Raw genomic sequence first — 19,681 nt, 5'->3', positions numbered from 1 at the left:
GCCACCTGCCTCTCATTCCTCAATTTTATTTTTCATTTCATTTTTATTTTTTAAAATATATTTTTATTAAGTTTTACATAACAAATTTAAATTCAAACATTAAACTTCAACATTGTCATTTAGGATTCTCTGAATCCTTCGACTCCCCTCCACCCTTCCCTGGCTACCATTATCAATCTTTTTTCAATTGCTTCCCTTATTTTCTTTATTTTTAAAAATGAGAATCCATTTTTACCATAGTTTTTTTTGTACATTACAAACATTACCCAAATCCTGCCAAAGTTTTTAGTTTATAAATACATTATAAATTTTGCCCATTCCTTCTTTAATTTCTTCTCTTCCTAGTTTCTGATTTCCCCAGTCAATTTTGCCATTTTGGCATAGTCCATCATCTTCATCAGCCATCCGTCTCTGGTCGGAACTTTGTCTTCCATCTCTGGGCCAGTAGTATCCACACTGCTGTCGTCGCAGACATAAATACTTGTATAAAATAAAAACGGCTTTTTATTTTTCATTTTAAACACTAGTGCATCTTCTTCCTTTTCTTCCTCTCCCTGTCTGCAGTCTCTTTCTCTTCGAGAGCAGCTTGCCCGACGCCGATCTGGCCTGGACGACCCCAGCAAAGAGGGAGACTCCCAGATTTGTGTAAGTGGTGCAGAAGGGAATACGGGCAAAGCACATGGCTATCACCAACTCTTCTCTTGTGTGAGGGGTTTATTTTCCTGTGGGAGGTGGATATAGATGCTTGCTTGTTTCAGTGAGGTTGTCAACAACAGTGTTTGTTTGTTTGTTTTTGGTTTTTTTTTCAAAATTAAAACAAAACGTATTATCCAGAAACATATCCTTATTTTTTCCCTCATTTTTCCTCCCTCCCCCCGCCCTCCCACACAAAACCCACCCATCCCCCGACTTCCCTCAGTTCTGTTCTTTGATTTCTGCATGTTACAAAGTTGTATAGATCCTCAAACTATTTAGCTGATTATTATCAATAAAAAAGTTTGTGAATGTTTATTCAAAGCCAGCCAAGGAGTCCAGTTCGCTTTGTTGCGTTTTCAAATACTTTGTAAAGGGTTCCCCATTCATCTTTAAAGTCACAGTTATCCTTGTCCCATAGCTTATAAGTCAGTTTTGCCAGTTCTGCATAGTCCATCATTTTTTCTTGCCATGATTCTTTAGTTGGGGTTTCTTCAGTCTTCCATCCTTGTGCTATTAGAACTCTCGCGGCCGTTGTCGCATACATGAAGATGTTTTTCAGCTTTTTTGGCAGGGTCAGTGTTTGTGGCATGCCATAATCCCTTTCCCTTCCTTCTGTTTCTCAGGCCAATGGATCCCTTGAGTTGGGGCGCGGTGGCCGGGAATCCGAGCTAGAGGAGGTGTTGGAGCGCCAGCGAGGAGAGCTTTCTCAGCTAAAGGAGCGACTGACCATGCTTTGCCGGCAGATGGCAGAGCTGGAGGAAGAGCTGGCTACAGCCCAGCGGGACCTCATCAAGTCTGAAGAGATCAACACCAAGCTGCAACGAGACCTCAAGGAGGTAGACGGCCACAGCTGGAACACTCCATACATATCATTATAATTATTACCGTATTTTTCGCTCCATAAGACGCACTTTTTTCCTCCTAAAAAGTAAGGGGAATCATAGAATCATAGAGTTGGAAGAGACCACAAAGGCCATTGAGTCCAACCCCTTAAATGTGTGTGCGTCTTATGGAGCGAACACAGATGGGAGGCAGGCGGGAAAAGCCCCCAAGAGCCGCACACACGCTCCGCATGCTCTTTAAAGGGAGCGCGGCTCTTGCGGGCTTTTCCCCGAGGAGGGAGAAGGGCCACACACACGCTCCACGCGGCTCATGAAAGGGAGCGCTCAGCAGAGCCTGGGATGCATACAGGCTCTGCTCAGCGCTCCCTTTAAAGAATATTCTTTTTCTTGCATTCCCCCTCTAAAAACTAGGTGTGTCTTATTGTCAGGTGCATCTTATGGAGCGAAAAATTACATTTATACAGTGGTACCTTGGGTTACATATGCTTCAGGTTACAGACTCCGCTAACCCAGAAATAGTGCTTCAGGTTAAGAACTTTGCTTCAGGATGAGAACAGAAATCGTGCTCTGGTGGCACGGCGGCAGCAGGAGGCCCCATTAGCTAAAATGGTGCTTCAGGTTAAGAACAGTTTCAGATTAAGTACGGACCTCCGGAACGAATTAAGTACTTAACCCGAGGTACCACTGTATATACCACCTATCTTCCAAGGTTCTCAGAGTCGTTTATATGGTTCTCCTCCTCCTCCCCATTTCATCCGCACAACAACCCTGTGAGGTAGGTTAGGCTAAGAGATGGTGACTGGCCCAAGGTGCGCTTCATTGCTGAGTGGGTGGGATTTCAACCCCGCTCTCCCAGGTCCTAGTCCAGCACTCTAACCACTGTATCACCACTCAGAATGTATTGCTGATTAACTAAAAACCACCATAATTGGGGCAATAGCCATTGTAACTCACAGGGGGCTGGTGGGTGTGGAGGACTCGCTGGTCCTGAATGGGTTAACTGTGCCCCTGAAGGACCAGGTGCGCAGCCTGGGCATCATTTTGGACTCATAGCTGTCCATGGAGGTGCAGGTCAATTCTACCAGCTCCATCTGGTACGCAGGCTGAGACCCTACCTGCCCACAGACGGTCTCACCAGAGTGGTGCATGCTCTGGTTATCTCCCGCTTGGACTACTGCAACGTGCTCTACATGGGGCTACCTTTGAAGGTGACCCGGAAGCTACAACTAATCCAGAATGCGGCAGCTAGACTGGTGCGTGGGAGCGGCCGCCGAGACCATATAACACCGGTCTTGAGAGACCTACATTGGCTCCCAGTATGTGTTTGGGCACAATTCAAAGTGTTGGTGCTGACCTTTAAAGCCCTAAACGGCCTCGGCCCAGTATACCTGAAGGAGCGTCTCCTCCCCCATTGTTCAGCCCAGACACTGAGGTCCAGCTCCAAGGGCCTTCTGGTAGTTCCCTCACTGCGATAAGTGAGGTTACGGGGAACGAGGCAGAGAGGCCTTCTCGGTAGTGGCGCCCACCCTTTGGAATTCCCTCACATCAGATGTCAAAGAAATAAACAACTATCAGACTTTAGAAGACATCTGAAGGCAGCCTTGTTTAGGAAAGCTTTTAATTTTTGATGAATCATTGTGTTTTAATATTCTGCTGGAAGCCACCCAGAGTGGCTGGGGAAACCCAGCCAGATGGGCAGAGTATAAATAATTTTTTATTATTATTATTATTATTATTATTATTATTATTATTATTATTATTATTATTGACTTTCAACCATAAAATAAGTTGAGTGCAGTCGTTTTGGCCCAGTCACACTCTCTCAACCAAACCTACCTCACACGGTTGTTGAGAGGATGGAATGGAAGGAGGAAAAAGCACGTAATGCCACTTTGAGCTCTTTGGAGGAAAGCCAGGAAATAATTGTAGCAAGGAGATGTTTTCAAGACAGCTTGCCATTTCGGTCAAAGAGTAATAATCAAGAATAACAATCCTAAATGCCAAATAAATCGATACAAGTTAGTCTGCTAAGTTGCAAATAAAGCAACACTTAATACTAGTTCCTGTTAAAAGCTCAAGCAAAGTTCTAAAACATTTATTTAGTTATTTATTTGCTTCTCATTAACAATAGGTTTTCATGATTATGTACATTTAAAAAACCGAGCCATAAAATATATTTTAAAAACACAATATGTTCAGTGAAAGAGGGGGAAAAGTGATGTCCAAGGTCTGAAAGATCTACAATGTGTTTTTAAAACTATCAAGCTGGGGAAGATAAGAAAAGCCTTCACCTGATGCCAAAATAGGCCACAACTTAGGGGTCAGGCAAGCCTTTCTGAGGAGGCCGGTGCCCAACTTGCATGCTATTACTTAAAAGGTCCTTTTTCTGGGAGCCATTGGCTCAGAATGCCCTCTTTCAATTTGCCGCACAATTCTCAACTGTTGAATTGGAATGAGGGGAGGGGAAGCATTTCACACTGCCCACTGTTTTGCCCCCAATACCACAGATGGAGGAGCTTGTCATGGCAGCTTAAAAAAACAATAACAACATCAGGGAAAATACCATTGGAGGAAACCTGGCAGCCCTGCAGTTTGATGGTTGCTTTTTTGTTACAGTACCATGGTAAACACCCCATTCCCCTGAACTTCCACATAATGACTCAGGGGCAAAATTGTGCCCCAGCTTTTCAAAGCCTTGATTCTCTCCCTCCCCCCCCCCCCAATTTACTACAGCCCTAGAGCTGCTCACCTGATTTCTGATGGTAGGGTCACTCAGAGAAAGGCCTCAGAGGAAGATCTTAATTTCCAGGCTGGTTCATATGGCAGCAATATGTTATGGCCGCAAAAGAGGCAAATTCAGTGTTGGGAATTATTGAGGAGAGATTGGAAAATACAATAGAATGTAATGTTAGTATATAAACTGGTGGCACCCACATGTAGAGTACTGTAGTGTGTACATTTCTGGTTCTCTCCAAAAGAATATTATGGAGGTTTTTTGTTTAAAGGAAAATGAAAAAATGACAACACACACACACACACACACAGCAATTTTATGTGATTTCTCCCTGGCAGTTTACATCACATTTTAATCAGTGTGTGTTAAGAAGTCTGCCCACAGAGTCTCTCATAAAGAAAAAGAAAAAGGCTTTTCAGTTTGTAAGAAACAAGAGATTTGTGTGCAAAATCCCAAAAAGAAGCCTAGCATTAACGCCTCAGCGATGCCTGCACTTGTGTGGGAAGCTTGTTCTTACAACGGGTACCAGCTTTGCTATGGAGCCTGACGACTCACAGAGGGGGATCTGTTTGTGCAGCAGAATACAACTCTGGACCCCAAACCACTGCCTAAAAAACAGGGCGGACTCCCAAGAGCGCAAGGTTTGGTCATCCCTTGCTTCACAGATCTGGGCTTTTTGATTTATGAAAGGGGGGGAAAGACCACAAAGGTGGGGTATGACTAAAGTCTGTGAAATTATGAACAGCGTAGGGAAAGCGAATAAGTACTCCGTCTCAAAGCTACTAAAACCTCAGTTTCACTAAAGCAGAGATGAGGAACCTGTGGCCTTGCAGATGTTGTGGACTCCAACTCCCATCAGCCCCCGGCAGCATGGCTGATGGCCAGGAATGATGGGAGATGTACCCCAGTAACTTCTGGGAAGCCAAAGATTCCCCATCCCTACACTAAAACCTCAAGCAACAAGCAATAAGATTGCTGGGTGGGGTTAACAAAGGAATGCAAACTGCTGCTCCCTCAAGTAGACAATATACAGAGAGAGAGAGAGAGATCTCCACATGTTATTTAGTGCATGCAAGGCACCGAGAGGGACACGGGTGGTGCTGTGTGTTAAATCACAGAGCCTAGGACGTGCTGATCAGAAGTTCAGCGGTTCGAATCCCCGCGACAGGGTGAGCTCCCATTGCTCGGTCCCTGCTCCTGCCAACCTAGCATTTCGAAAGCACGTCAAAGTGCAAGTAGATAAATAGGTACCACTCTGGTGGGAAGGTAAACGGCATTTCCGTGCACTGCTTTTGTTCGCCAGAAGCGTCTTAGTCATGCTGGCCACATGACCCGGAAGCTGTACGCCGACTCCCTCAGCCAATAAAGCGAGATGAGCGCCGCAACCCCAGAGTTGGCCACGACTGGACTTAATGGTCAGGGGTCCCTTTACATTTACATTTTAAGGCACCAAGAACCTTCATTTCTTCCACAACTGGCAACTAAAGGAGATGTGTGGGAGTTCCCAGTGTGACTTCTCCATCATTCCCTTCTCTTGTCTGGCGGGGGGTGACAGGCTCTAGCCCAGCGGGAGGACATGGAAGAGCGGATCACTACTCTGGAGAAACGCTACCTGAGTGCTCAGAGGGAGGCAACCTCCCTCCACGATGTCAACGACAAGCTGGAGAACGAGTTGGCCAGTAAGGAATCCCTGTACAGACAAGTGAGTCCCTTACTTCCTATCTCTCTGTGTCCTCTGCTGGCTGAGTAACCTTGGCTGTCCCCAACACCTCCCTCCTTAAACCTGGTTGTCCCAGGCATGCTCTCTCTACTCTTCCTACGCATGCCAGTCTGGGTTGTGAAGAAGTTGCCCCTGTCTCTTTCCAGCGAGTCCCTATTGGTGTATGCAGTTCCAAATGACGGAGGTTCATTACAGCTTCCTCCTCTAGCCCAGCTTTGATGGACTTGGAAAATCTCATTTCCGGGCTGTTTTATCACCTTCCATAGTTGCACAGGCATCTGAGGCTGACTTAAGTTCGCCTCCAGGTGCATAAAGCACCCAAATTCCCTGGTTCTCTCCCTGCCCTGGCCTTGTCCAAAGCATCAAGTTTGTTTGGGGTCGCTGCTTGCAAGTCGTTCATTGACAAGGCCATCGGACTTAACCTTTTACCCTGCGCAGAGTGAAGAGAAGAACAGGCAGCTACAAGACTGGCTGGAAGATGCCAAGCAGAAGCTTCAGCAGACCCTCCAGAAGGCCGAGACCTTACCTGAGATAGAGGCCCAGCTGGCCCAGCGAGTGGCAGCCCTCAACAAGGTACTTGCGCGATGGGGAGGAAGTGGCCAGTGCGCCACATGGCTGGTGGAGGAAGTGGGCAATGAGGCACACCTGCTGGTATCAGAAAAAAAGCAGATCAAATGGGAGTCATGGCTTAACACTCCCCTTCACTCTCTTCTTAGATTAGCCTCAACCAGAGCCAGCGCCTTTTCAACACTGGCTCCGGCCTGGTGGAACACTCTGTCTCATGAGACCAGGACCCTTCAGGATCTGATTTCTTTCCGCAGGGCCTGTAAGACAGAGTTGTTCCACCTGGCCTTTGGCTTGGAGTCAATTTGATTCCCTCCCCCTCTTTCTTTTTTTCCTTTGTCCTCCTGTGATGAGGCTGCATTTTAATGTTTTAATGTTGTATTTTAATCTTGTTTTTAAGTTGTATTCATTCAACTTGTTTTTATTATTGGTTGTTAGCTGCCCTGAGCCCGGCCTTGGCTGGGGAGGACGTGGTATAAAAAATTATTATTATTATTATTATTATTTAGGCAGAGGAGCGCCACGGGAATTTTGAGGAGCGCTTGCGTCAGCTTGAGGCCCAGCTGGAGGAGAAAAACCAGGAGCTCCAACGGGTGAGGTCATGATGGGAAGTAGGGCAGGCGTTTGATGGGAAAGTGGGGTACCAGGAATTGGAAGGAAGACTATAAAGTAGCTCATTGGTGGAACATGTTGCTCTGTGTGTAAGAGCCCAGGTGCATAGGCACCAATTCTAAGGGGCCCAGACCCCTTCAGACCCCCTCCCCAATTGACTGTGATGGGATGCCCCAGCCTCCCTCTCTGCCACCACGGCATGAGAGTGCAGGTGCCTGATCATTCAGCTGACTCCCTTTCTCCCTCCTCTCTTCCCCTCTGATGGCCTTGGCCTGAACCCTTCGCCCTACGGGGCCCCCACCACAGAAGGGATTGCTCCTGGGCCTGCCCCCCAGTGATTCCACTGGCTCAGCTTCTCAGCGCCATCCCCAGCCCAGGCAATGCTATATCTCCCGTGCCCGGAGCCCAGCTGCCTGGGTTTTGGAAGAGCTGGGCAAGGGAGGGAGGAAGGCGGCACAGCCTCTGCCAGGCCGGGAGCCCTCACTCTGGGCTACACTCACCTGGCTCGGGCCTGCCTCCCTCCTTCCTTCCGGCAACCTTCTGGCAGGGCTGGGCCCCCCAATATTTTGTTCAAATTGGCACTCCTGCCCACGTGCAATCCCTGGCAATTCTAGGTAGGGCTGGAAAAGGCCCCTATCCAAAATGCTGGAGAGCTGGTGCCACACAGTGTAGACAGCACCAAACTAGATGGACCAGTGGTCTGATTCAGTGTAAGACAGCTTCCTGGAATCCAATTTTAGAGAGCTTTTGTGGATACAGAGGCAATAAAGCATTGTAAAATCAAGTAAGGAAGAGGGGGCTGTTGCAAGGCAAGACAGTGGGAGGTGGAATCGGAGGTGAAGGTTTCTGGGAGGTGAGTGAGAATGGGGTTGTTGCCCTGTCTCCAATGCCTGCTGCCTCCTTTGTTAAAAAAAAAACCAAACAAACAGGCACGCCAAAGGGAGAAAATGAACGACGAACACAACAAGCGCCTCTCGGAAACGGTAGACAAGCTGCTCTCAGAATCCAACGAACGTCTCCAGTTGCACCTCAAGGAACGGATGGGGGCCCTGGAGGAGAAGGTAGGGTGTGGGGGCTTGTGGTGAGAGGTAGGGACATGGTTTGGGGAGAGCTGCTTCGGAGCAGCCATATGTCTGCTGTCCCTGTGCTCATCAGGTGGGTGGAAATCAAAGGGAGGAACTGTCAGAGCCAGGATATGTGGTGGGGAGATAAGGATTGGCCCTCCGGAAGGAAGAAAATGAGGTGTCTCTGGAGCACAGACTTCACCTGTTTGAACCTCTTGAGATCTTGAAAGGTGGTACTATCTGAAGCCTTGCCCTAACAATTTGACCAGATGAAAGGCCAACAGCTCTATTCACATTCCCTCAGCAACCACAGCTATGGCAGGCATGTTGGTTTTCTGAAATACAGTCCACTGGCAAGTAGATAAATAGGTACTGCTGTGGTGGGAAGGTAAACGGCATTTCCGTGCGCTCTGATTTCTGTCACAAAGTTCCGTTGCACCAGAAGAGGTTTAGTCATGCTGGCCACATGACCCGGAAAGCTGTCTGTGGACAAACACCAGCTCCCTCAGCCTGAAAGCGTGATGAGCAGTGCAACCCCATAGTCGCCTTTGACTGGACTTCTAGGGGTCCTTTTACTGAGAACTCTGGTTCTGGATTACTGTGAGTAAAGAAGCATGGCCACCATCACAAAAACAAGATGGCAGCCATGTGTTTTTTAGTCATAATGCACCAAAATTTCCGTTTCCATGTACTTCAGGAAAACAACTGCTAGTTCCAGTCATGGCAACCACCCACCCAGATGCCAAGCTAGAAGGGAGCCCAGGAGGTTCTCCACCAAGGGCCCTCATGTGAGGGACATTTAGGACTCTCAGTGTTAGGCAATTGCTGTGATGGTTTTGTCTGCCATTGGGGTTGGTCTTAACAGCAGAGGCAACTGCAGAGAAGAGGCCGCAGCCCTTCAACGCAGCTTCAGTCACCTGATGCATAAAAGCCACCAGGGTTGAGTCTTCCATGTGGGGTGATGGAGAATATGGGGCATTTGGGAAGGGAGGGAGGAACATTCTCTTGCTCTCACTAAACTCTTTCCTTTTCCCCCCATCAAGAACACACTGAGTGAAGAAATAGCCAACATGAAGAAGGTTCAGGATGAACTACTGGCAAACAAGGTGAGGCTAATTGTGGCTGAATTACTATCAGAGAGGGTGAAATTCACTAGTCATGAAATCTAGAAGGGAGAAGAATGTCCTGAATTTGCAGGGTGAGCTAAGGGCTAGAGGAAGAGGAAGGGAAACTTCTGGGAGTGTCTGAGGGCTAACAAACAGAGGCAGAATCCTGCTAAGATGGAGGCGTTGTGGGTGAGTGGTTTGCCTGTTTGCAAGCTGGAGAGTTTATCAGTTTGGGTTGGGAATGCATACAGAAGAAACAGATGCATTGTTTTTGGGGTGCTCCTAGATCCATTCCTTTCACTGAAGGCTCAGGTAACCTCCGTGGCAAGGAGCCCCTATTATCAGTTTAAGATGGAATGCCAACTACACCTTTTCCTGAACATGAATAGTTTGGCCACTGCGACTCACGTTTTGGTAACCTCACGATTGGACTACTGTAATGCACTTTGTGTGGGGCTTCCCTTGAGACTCATTCGGAATGATGTGGCCAGGTTGTTGAGTTGAGCACCTAGAGATGGGCATTTTCCACTATTGCCCATATTCTGTGTAATACCCTTCCCTCTGTCATATGTTGTTGGCATCCATCTGTCTTGGGGGTGAAGTCAAACTTCTGTGTCAGCAGCACCAAAGTAACCTCCATGGGCAGTGTGTCTGTAGGTCCTGGGCTGCCCAGACAACTAGACCTGCCTCTCAGCCTCAGCGATGTGGTCCAAAAGAAAGCAGAGCAATACCTTTGGTACCAGCTTGGCTGCAGGCATTGCCGGAAGGAGGCGTACAAGGCACTGTCCAACAATCTCGGGGACTCGGGATTTGTGTAAAGTTTCACTCCTTAGCCTTTTACAGTGGTATCTCTGGATGCGAACGGGATCCGTTCCAGAGCCCTGTTTGCATCCTGAAGAGAACGCAACCCATGTCTGCGCATGTGCGGGTTGCGATTCACCGCTTCTGCGCATGTGCGTGACGTCGTTTTGAGCATCTGCACATGCGCGAGCGGCGAAACCCGGAAGTAACGCGTTCCATTACTTCCGGCTCGTCGCAGAGCGCAACCCAAAAATGCTCAACCTGAATCAACTTTAACCCAAGGCATGACTGTATTACACTCTTCTGTGTTCAGCTGTTGTATGCTGCTTAGAGATAAATAAAATAATATATTTTAGAAATACTATATCTTTAAAAAAATAAATATGATGGAGGGCTTTGAAGTCTGCTAGGTTGCTTCCAAGTTTTTGTTTTTTTAAATAACAATTTTTATTAGTTTTCAATTACAATAATCCAATAATAGCCTCATTGTAACAATGCCAAATTATAATACAATTACTAATACCAATCATTTAGATGCCCCACGTGCTAGAATTAATGGTTTGATGATTTACTTTATTTCTGCGTTCCAAAATCTTATTAACTTCAATTACACTCCAATCAAACTAACAATCCCTTATACAACAACTGCAATTCTAACGACTTCCATTGGTATTGACACATTAAATGATTTATAAACATACGGGTGAAGCATTCAAACGATATACTTGTTCTTCCTGTGTGCGGTAGTTATTCTGTCCTTGATGTTTCTTCTTGTCCTTGTAAAATATTATGTCTATCTTTTCCTGGTTGTTGCTGTTGCTTCCAAGTATTGATGGCCTTCTTTGCACATGTCCTACAGGAACAACTCTTAGCTGAAATTGAGAGGATGCACATGGAGATAGACCAGTTACGCGGGCGACCTGTCTCTACCTACTCCCGGTAAGAAGGCTCCTCCCCCTCTCAAATTACATTAACCGGTTTAGTGCAGCCCTACCTGCAAAATGTCAGGATTTCAAGAAAATCTTGTTACATGGCTTCCAACGGGCTGAGTACCTGAAAGTCTTATTTGGTTCAGGGGAGACTGGTGGGATCAAACCCCTTTACTTGCATGGTGGAGACCCTCTTTCTGACCATCCTTGCTCATGCTTCTCATTTTTCCTGCTCCACGGAGGTCCCTGCCGGGCAGCGCGTTGGAGCTACGTTACTCCCAGGCGCCCACGCTGCCCGTGGGGGCCCACGTGGACCATTACAGCAGTGCTGGTGTGGCAAGACGTTCAAAGAAGGGCCGCTGGACCGTCAAGGACGAGGCTACCAAGGTACGGGGTTGTTGCGTAGGGCTGGGCATGAGCTTTGAAGAGGGCGGGACAGGGCACCCAGAGCTGGCCCCATACATTTTGGCATGTGGGGCGAATCAGAAAATGCCAGCCACCACCCACCAGGGAAGAAGGGGGTGGGAGAAGATCAACATCAGGAACAAGGGTGGGAAGAGGCCATTGGCGCCTTTGATTCACCAAGTGGCCACTGTAGAGGCTGCCAAGGGGGTGGGCACATCCGGCCTACAAGCAGTGTGCCGCAGCTGCTGCTGCCACCATGGCAGCAGCTATGGGTGATGCATTCCTTGGAGGTTGGATCTGCTGGCCCTGCAAATCCTGCTGCCTGAGGCAGTCGCCTCACCTTGCCTCATGTGTGGGCTGGCCCCAGGGGCACCCAAAAAAAAGAAGAAATGAGTCGGTTTGGAGTTCTGGGATGGTACTACAAAGGTCTAGCTTGTATCACTGGATTAGAACACTTAACAGATTCCAGTTGCATTCCATTAGGAGCCACAATTGGAAATGGTGGCAAAGGAGATTTCCAGAGCAACAAAGCTATTGCTGCCATAAACTCTTCCAGGCCCTACCACCCTCCCTGCATCCGACAATTCATTTTCGTTCCTTCTTGAGCCTGTGATTTTCCATTCCCCATCTATGCCTTTTCAGTGGTGGCACTGAGAATGTGGAATGCCCTCTCCAAATGTGGAGGCCTACCAAACTCCTCCTATTTTAGTTTTTAGACATCCTTTAAGGATGCTCTTATTCTGGTGTGCTTTTTAACATACAATTTTTTTAGCCTGCTAATCTGCTGTATCCTGCTTTTAATGTGGCTGCTGTTTTAAGACGTCTGTTTTCATTCCCGATTATCTTTTAACGTTTGTCCATGTCGCTATTCTTTATGGCGTGTTTTTATAAGGTTCTTTGTGTATGTGTGTGCATGATCTAAACAGAAAAGTGGGGCGGAAATGAAGAAAAATGCCAGACCTAGACAGTCTTGTGGATGCATGGCTTTAAATGGATAGTGCAATGGGGCCTGACAGGAGGAACTGTTGCTTGTGGCAGGGCAAATGTTATAGAGCAGTAGTTACATTACTTTACTTTCTCCCCTCATATTTTTTTTCTTTCTCTCTCTCTCTTTTCAACCTCAATTTCCACTGGACACCCGCCTGGTGAGTCTCCCTCTTGACATCGTTTTTGTGGCAAAGGCTGAGCTCACAGCAGTGCAGTGCCAGGAATCAGGGCAGGGGGTGAGGCGAGGCGAGGGCCTTGGTTTCCATAGCAACCATGGTCCCATCACCACCCAACTGAAGTCTGTGCTGCCTTTGAGGGGTTTTGCTGTTCTCTCTGGTGGATATCCAAATATGTTACGGGGCAAATGGACCACACCCCCTCCATTCCCCTTCTTCTTGCTTTTCCTCTGCAGGTGGAACCCTCTCAGGAGTGGGAACGCGCTCAACAGGCAGCTGGAGGCCCTTTCGAAGGTGGCTTGGATGGCTCGGATGAAGACGAGCGTGATCCTCTCTTCAGCTCAGCCGACCTGCTCTCCCCCAGTGGGCAGGCTGATGTGCAAACCTTGGCCATTATGCTACAGGAGCAGCTGGAAGCCATTAACAAAGAAATCAAGTGAGTTGTCTCGGCCCTTTGCAGCAAGCCTGCGCAAGTATTTTCCCATGATGCACCTCTTTGCATTCCTGTCATTGAACATAGATAATTGCATACCCTCCAACATTTCTCCAATGAAAATAGGGACGTCCTATTCCATAACAACAACAACAACAACAACAAAAACAATAATGTTATTATTTATACCCTGCCCATTTGACTGGGTTACCCCAGCCACTCTGGGTTGCTTCCAACATATATAAAAACAATAAAACATTAAACATTAATAAACTTCCCTAGTCAGGGCTGCTTTCAGATGTCTTCTAAAGCTTGTATAGTTACTTATCTGCTTGGCTCAGGGAGATACCCTCCAACATTTCTCTGATGAAGATAGGAACATCCTAAGGTAAAGTGGGACATTCTGGGATCAATTCAGAAACTGGGATGGCTTCTGTAAATCCGGGGCTGTCCCTGGAAAATAGGGACACTTGGGGAGGGTCTGTGATAATGCCTTGTTTATTCCTAAATTTAGGGCATTTGATTCAGACAGAGTTGATTTGGTGTTCAGGAAATCGACGAGGCTTGTTAGTCATGACAACTAACTTCTCATATTGATTTCAGTGGGAACTCAGGGAAAGTAACTTAGTCTGGATACAACCTAGAAGTTTTGATTTTTGTTTTAAACGCACATTATTCAGGTCATCTTAACGTAGATTACTGATACACTGCAAGTTGTTCTGTCTTTATGGACAGTTAATAGTGCCTTGTTTACTTGTTCAGTTGTAGCTGGTTTTGCGTGCCTCTTCTGTACCTGCGCATTGTTGGCAAGCATTGAATTTCCTATCCGGTGCTGAATTTGGCAAGCACTATATATATATATATATATATATATATATATATATATATATATATATACACAGACACACACACACACACAGGGGACGCGGGTGGCACTGTGGATTAAACCACAGAGCCTAGGACTTGCCGATCAGAAGGTTGGCGGTTCGAATCCCTGCAACGGGGTGAGCTCCCGTTGCTTGGTCCCTGCTCCTGCCAGCCTAGCAGTTTGAAAGCATGCCAGTGCAAGTAGATAAATAGGCGGGAAGGTAAACGCCGTTTCCGTGTGCTGCTCTGGTTTGCCAGAAGCGGCTTAGTCATGCTGGCCACATGACCCGGAAGCTGTATGCCGGCTCCCTTGGCCAATAAAGCGAGATGAGCGCCGCAACCCCAGAGTCGGTCACGATTGGACCTAATGGTCAGGGGTCCATATATATATATATATATATATATATATACACACACACACACACACAGCAGCAGCAGCAGCAGCAGCAGCAGCAGCAGCAAAGGCTGAGAAAGCAGTAAGTTTCTAGAACTCATGATTGCAAATTTATTTGGGAAACTGGATTAGGAAAGCACAATAAATGAAGCAAAAGGTATTCAGATCCACTTTGTTTACTAAGTAAAGATTTCGAAAAGGGCAAGGTACAAAGAGAGAGAACAGATTGCCGTGATTACCCCAATATTGCTCACGCTTTTCCCCTCTGCTCTCCTTGCAAGGCTGATCCAGGAGGAAAAGGAATCCACAGAACAGCGGGCAGAGGAAATTGAGAGCCGGGTGACCAGCGCCAGCTTGGACGGGTCCCTGGGACGCTACCGCTCGGGCACTTCCATCCCTCCCTCTGTCACCAGTTCCACTCTGGCCAGCCCGTCTCCCCCCAGCAGCGGCCATTCTACTCCCCGCTTGGCGCCCCACAGCCCTGCTCGCGATGGAGAAAAAATGGTGTGTTGGGAGGTGGGCCAGGGACATGGTGGGCCCTGTCCGCTTCTTCTTGCTTTCAATTTTGAAAGATTTTCCCTCAGGAATCTTTGTGTTGTGTGTGTTTATTCTTAAATGAGCACATGGAAGCCCCTTGTTCGCAAATGATTGGTTCATCTGGTCCAGTATGGTGTCAGCAGAGCAGCCCTTCAAGGCCTCAGGTTGAGGGTCTTCTGGGCCTTTCTGCCAGTAATTCTTCAATTAAAGGTGTCAGAAAATGAAGCTCACACAGGGGTTGTGTGCCTCAGAATAATAGATGCCTGGGTGGCGGCTGACCGAACGACTTGTGGGCTTCCTGGAGGTATCTGGGTGGTCATTGTAGGAAACAGGGTGGTCCAGTGGCATAGCTGTCAACTGTCCCTTATTTGGTAGGAAACTCCCTTATCCCAGCGCTGTGTCCCGCTGCTGTCCCTTATTGATGATGTCCCTTAAATTTCCCGGGTTTCAAAGGAAGCAGCTCCTCTCCCTCCCTCCCTGCCAGCCAGGGAGGAGGGAGGCTCCAACTGTGTTGCTTGGCTGCGTTGCTCACCCAATAAGGAGTCTAAGAACAACTGGGGGGTGGAGCTTGCATGCCTTGTGCCAATCGAATTGGCCACGTTGCCTGGGGACTAGCCTTTGCTCAGCGCTTCCCAGCGGAGAGGTGACGGTGGTTTTCCTTGCTGCATCCCCTTTGCCTGGTTGCTGCGCTATGGGAACATCGCTTGAGGCTTCGTTTTGGCTGCTGGCTGGGCTTTCTGCCTTTGGCTCAGAGGGGCTCAGAAGCTGAACATACCTGTGCCCTGAAAATCCCTTATTCTGCCTGCCGATCCCTTATTTTCGAGGCTTCTGGTCCCTTATTTTCAAATCTGTAAGTTGACAGCTATGTCCAGTGGGCCTGGTCATTCGTTATGAACATGAGTAGGAACGAGATTAGGAAAGTGAGGGTGAGTGGATGAGTGGACTCCATAATGTTTGCAGCAGGCCGCTGAGGCAGAATCAGGTGCTCAGGTAGTCAGGGGCGCACACAGGTTCCTCAAGTGCTTTGGTTGGTTGCTGGAGTTATCAGGTTGGGAGGGTCATAAAGTTGTCAGCCTCTCTTGGCTTGAGAGATTCCCAGAGTGGCAGCCTTCCCTTTTTCCTTAGCAGCACCATGCAAGTCTCTTTCTTTCTGCCTCTTTCCCCTCCCAGCAGAACCACGTTGCCAAGGAAGAGGGGCGAGGGTCCGAGGAGAAAGCCCTGGCCTTGTGCGAGCCCCCGGCTCCCTCCACCCCCCGCACGATGCGTCTTGAGCGCATGACCCAAGCCTTAGCTCTGCAGGCTGGATCCCTGGAAGATGGGAGGGACCTGAGAACCAGGTAGGTTGCAAGGGGTGGGACAGGACAATAGGGATCTTTTAACATATTATTCAGGCCACTTCTACCAGTGTGAACATAACTGGAGCCTTTGGTCTTCCTCTGAGGTCTTCCTCCAGGTTCCCCCCTCTCATGGAGGTTTTTTGGGGGGGCAATGAAGGAGAGAGCCTTTTCAGTTGTGGCTCTCTTCCTTGTGGAATGCTCTTCCCAGTGAGGTCCACCTGGCACCATTATTATTATTATTATTATTATTATTATTATTATTATTATGGGCTGTCCCGTGAATCCGCTGGATGAAATAGCGGAATAATGTTACCTCAGGAGAGTGAGGAAAATTTTCAGGGATGATTCACCTGCCCTCAGGCAGAAGATATAGAATCATGATTAGTCGCACCAACAGGGTAAAGAACAGCTATCTGTGGGCTGTTAGGCTGCTGAATGAAAAGATAACAACAGGGCAACTAACTTTCAGGTTTGGTGGGTGTGCGTCAGTAAACGAGGGGAATTAAGACTAAGAGAGCTGAGTGGGGGGTGCTCGTGTAATCTCACTGTATACAAGTCACAATAAAGTATTTCTATCATTAATGTGGTTTTGGCACCAGGTAAAAGCGCACCTCTTTTGATGGATTGTGCTTAGCAGGGGTTGGAGTGATGAGGCCAACTGACAGGGAGGAAGATCTTCTTTTAGGTTCTCATTTTAGGGTAGGAGCCTCTCTGGAGGAGCAAGCCTTTCTTATTTAAAAATAATCCCTTTCTTATATTGTCCATCTCTCTCTCTCTCTCTCTCTCTCTCTCTCTCTCTCTCTCTCTCCACCCACCTCCTTCCATTGTTGTCACAGCCTGGGGTCCGATGCCACTAACAGCAGCCAGGACTCCTTGCACAAATCCACCAAGAAGAAGAGCATCAAATCTTCCATCGGGCGTCTCTTTGGCAAGAAGGAGAAAGGGAGGCTGGGACAGTTGGGCCGTGAGTCCCCCTCGCTTGGTATGCCTTTCCCAACCCAGAGCCTCAGTTCTGTTGTCGTTCCCCCGCCCTCCTGTCCGCCGTTCACATCCACTTCCTGCCTTTCCCTTCAAAAAAGAATTATTTCACATGTCCCTGTGGAACCAGGCATCAGGAACCTGTGGGTAGCCTTCACAGTGTTGCTGGGTCGCATCTCCCATCATCAGCTCTACCTCTCTTTTAAATCAGAACCAGTGAAGGCGGTGAAGGTCCTGTGTGAGTGTCTGGAGGCGGTTGGAGGATGGATGGCGGCTAACAGATTGAGGTTGAATCCTGACAAGACAGAAGTACTGTTTTTGGGGGACAGGAGGCGGGCAGGTGTGGAGGATTCCCTGGTCCTGAATGGGGTAACTGTGCCCCTGAAGGACCAGGTGCGCAGCCTGGGAGTCATTTTGGACTCACGGCTGTCCATGGAGGCACAGGTCAAATCTGTGTCCAGGGCAGCTGTTTACCAGCTCCATCTGGTACGTAGGCTGAGACCCTATCTGCCTGCGGACTGTCTCGCCAGAGTGGTGCATGCTCTGGTTATCTCCCGCTTGGACTACTGCAATGCACTCTACGTGGGGCTACCTTTGAAGGTGACTCGGAAACTACAACTAATCCAGAATGTGGCAGCTAGACTGGTGACTGGGGGCGGCCGCCGAGACCATATAACAGCGGTCTTGAAAGACCTACATTGGCTCCCAGTACGTTTCCGAGCACAATTCAAAGTGTTGGTGCTGACCTTTAAAGCCCTAAACGGCCTCGGTCCAGTATACCTGAAGGAGCGTCTCCACCCCCATCATTCTGTCCGGACGCTGAGGTCCAGCGCCGAGGGCCTTCTGGCGGTTCCCTCATTGCGAGAAGCAAAGCTACAGGGAACCAGGCAGAGGGCCTTCTCGGTAGTGGCGCCTGCCCTGTGGAACGCCCTTCCAGCAGATGTCAAAGCGATAAAAAACTACCTGACATTCAGAAGACATCTTAAGGCAGCCCTGTTCAGGGAAGTTTTTAACGTATGATTTTACTGTATTTTTGGTTTCTATGGAAGCCGCCCAGAGTGGCTGGGGAGGCCCAGCCAGATGGGCGGGGTATAAATATATTATTATTATTATTATTATTATTATTATTATTATTATTAATTATTAATTATTATTATTATCACTAACCACTGACCCTGCTGGACAGCTAAGGCTGATTGCAGCCTTGCCTGCTATGGAACCTGGCTGTTCCAACTATCAGTATTAAGAACTAGCAAAGAGACCTCTTGCCCCTCTGTCTCCCCACAAGAATGTTGCTCCTCAGTAACCTCTACTTGTGCGCTTATTATAGAATCCTTTAAGTTTCTAGCCCTCAAGATTTTTGAATCCAGTGTCGGGCCTGGCTCCAAAAATTCCACAGTTTTTGGGGCACATGCCAGGCCTCGGATAAGCATTGTGGCCTTCTGAGCTGGGCTTCGCTTGTGAGCGCCGCTGTTCTGTAGGTCTCAATCCCAGTCCCTGGGGCCCTTTCCAAATAATCATCTCATCGCAGATAGGAGGAGAAGGATGCTGTTCCTTTGCTCCCCTCCTGGAGGAGCTCAGGAGAGATTCACGCTGTCTATGAACTCTTCAAGAGTCTTCCATGTCATAAGGGACCATACTTGCACACAACCTCTATGTCATGCAAAGGGCCTTAGCCGAGAGCAACACAACAGGACTTGGTGGGCAGCAGGTGGAGGGGACTGCTTGTTCATAGCAACCCCATTCTGCCCACTAATGCATCTCTTGCCTCTGGACCCCAAAAAACCTTGGCACTGATGGTAGCAAAAATGTCCAGGGTTCCTCTGTCCTATAGTTGCAGCTCCCTCTGGCCTTTGATGCTGCTTGTGCCAGAACACTCAGAAATACTAGCCCTGTTCAGGTCTTCTAAATCCCTCAGGCAGTGAGAGAGAGCAGAGGTGAGCATGCTAGTTCTGCGTGTGCTTCACCATTGTCACCACTGACCATCCCTGTCCCCAAGTTGGAGGGATAACTTCTTAAGTGGAGAACATTCCTGTAATTCCACCCCCTGTGCAGTGGTGTAGCGTGGGTTGCCAGTGCCCCGGGGCTGCACAGAGAGGGGAGGGAAATGGATGGAGTACGCATGTGCATTCAACTGCCTAACAGCGTCCACATCGCCCTGGACATCACAGCCGCAGGGGTAAGTAAGAAAAGAAGAGTCATTCCATTGTCTGAAGAGGTCACTTTCTGGTTCACATGGAGAAGCTGTTCTCAACAGAGCCCAGTGACAGAAGCACACAGCTGCATTGAGGCAGTACCGAATGTTGACATTTTGCACCTGGTGCAACCACCTCTGTGCCCCCATGCTATGCCACTGCCCCCATGCCATTTAGAACCCTTGGAAATCAGGGTTCTAGAACACACAGGGGAACCCACACGAGCTGGAAAGGCTCCCTGTGACAGATGCCATCCCTCCAACTTGGGGGCAACAACAGCAGTTTGGGGTATAGGGCAGAACTA

General features: G+C 48.3%; 1 protein-coding gene across 10 annotated transcripts in view; it reads left to right on the top strand.

Moving 5' to 3' along the window:
- Nucleotides 1–19,681, top strand: part of PPFIA3 (PTPRF interacting protein alpha 3) — a 55,729-nt gene that overhangs the window by 21,319 nt on the left and 14,729 nt on the right. For 2 of the 10 annotated variants that reach the window (XM_079949287.1, XM_079949281.1), the window contains exons 5-17: nt 565–645; nt 1,320–1,532; nt 5,828–5,974; nt 6,431–6,565; nt 7,066–7,149; nt 8,098–8,229; nt 9,276–9,338; nt 10,999–11,078; nt 11,311–11,455; nt 12,873–13,072; nt 14,612–14,834; nt 16,038–16,204; nt 17,041–17,186. In XM_079949287.1, the coding sequence (XP_079805413.1) occupies nt 565–645; nt 1,320–1,532; nt 5,828–5,974; nt 6,431–6,565; nt 7,066–7,149; nt 8,098–8,229; nt 9,276–9,338; nt 10,999–11,078; nt 11,311–11,455; nt 12,873–13,072; nt 14,612–14,834; nt 16,038–16,204; nt 17,041–17,186 (1,816 nt within the window). The remainder of the gene's footprint in view (nt 1–564; nt 646–1,319; nt 1,533–5,827; nt 5,975–6,430; nt 6,566–7,065; nt 7,150–8,097; nt 8,230–9,275; nt 9,339–10,998; nt 11,079–11,310; nt 11,456–12,872; nt 13,073–14,611; nt 14,835–16,037; nt 16,205–17,040; nt 17,187–19,681) is intronic. The other 8 variants (XM_079949282.1, XM_079949289.1, XM_079949290.1 and 5 more) reach the window with 8 other exon arrangements.

This window comes from Podarcis cretensis, assembly GCF_951804945.1.
Source record: "Podarcis cretensis genome assembly, chromosome: 13".
NCBI classification, from domain to species: domain Eukaryota; kingdom Metazoa; phylum Chordata; class Lepidosauria; order Squamata; family Lacertidae; genus Podarcis; species Podarcis cretensis.
The sequence above is the reverse complement of the archived record's forward strand: the minus strand, read 5'-3'. Positions and strand labels throughout refer to the sequence as shown.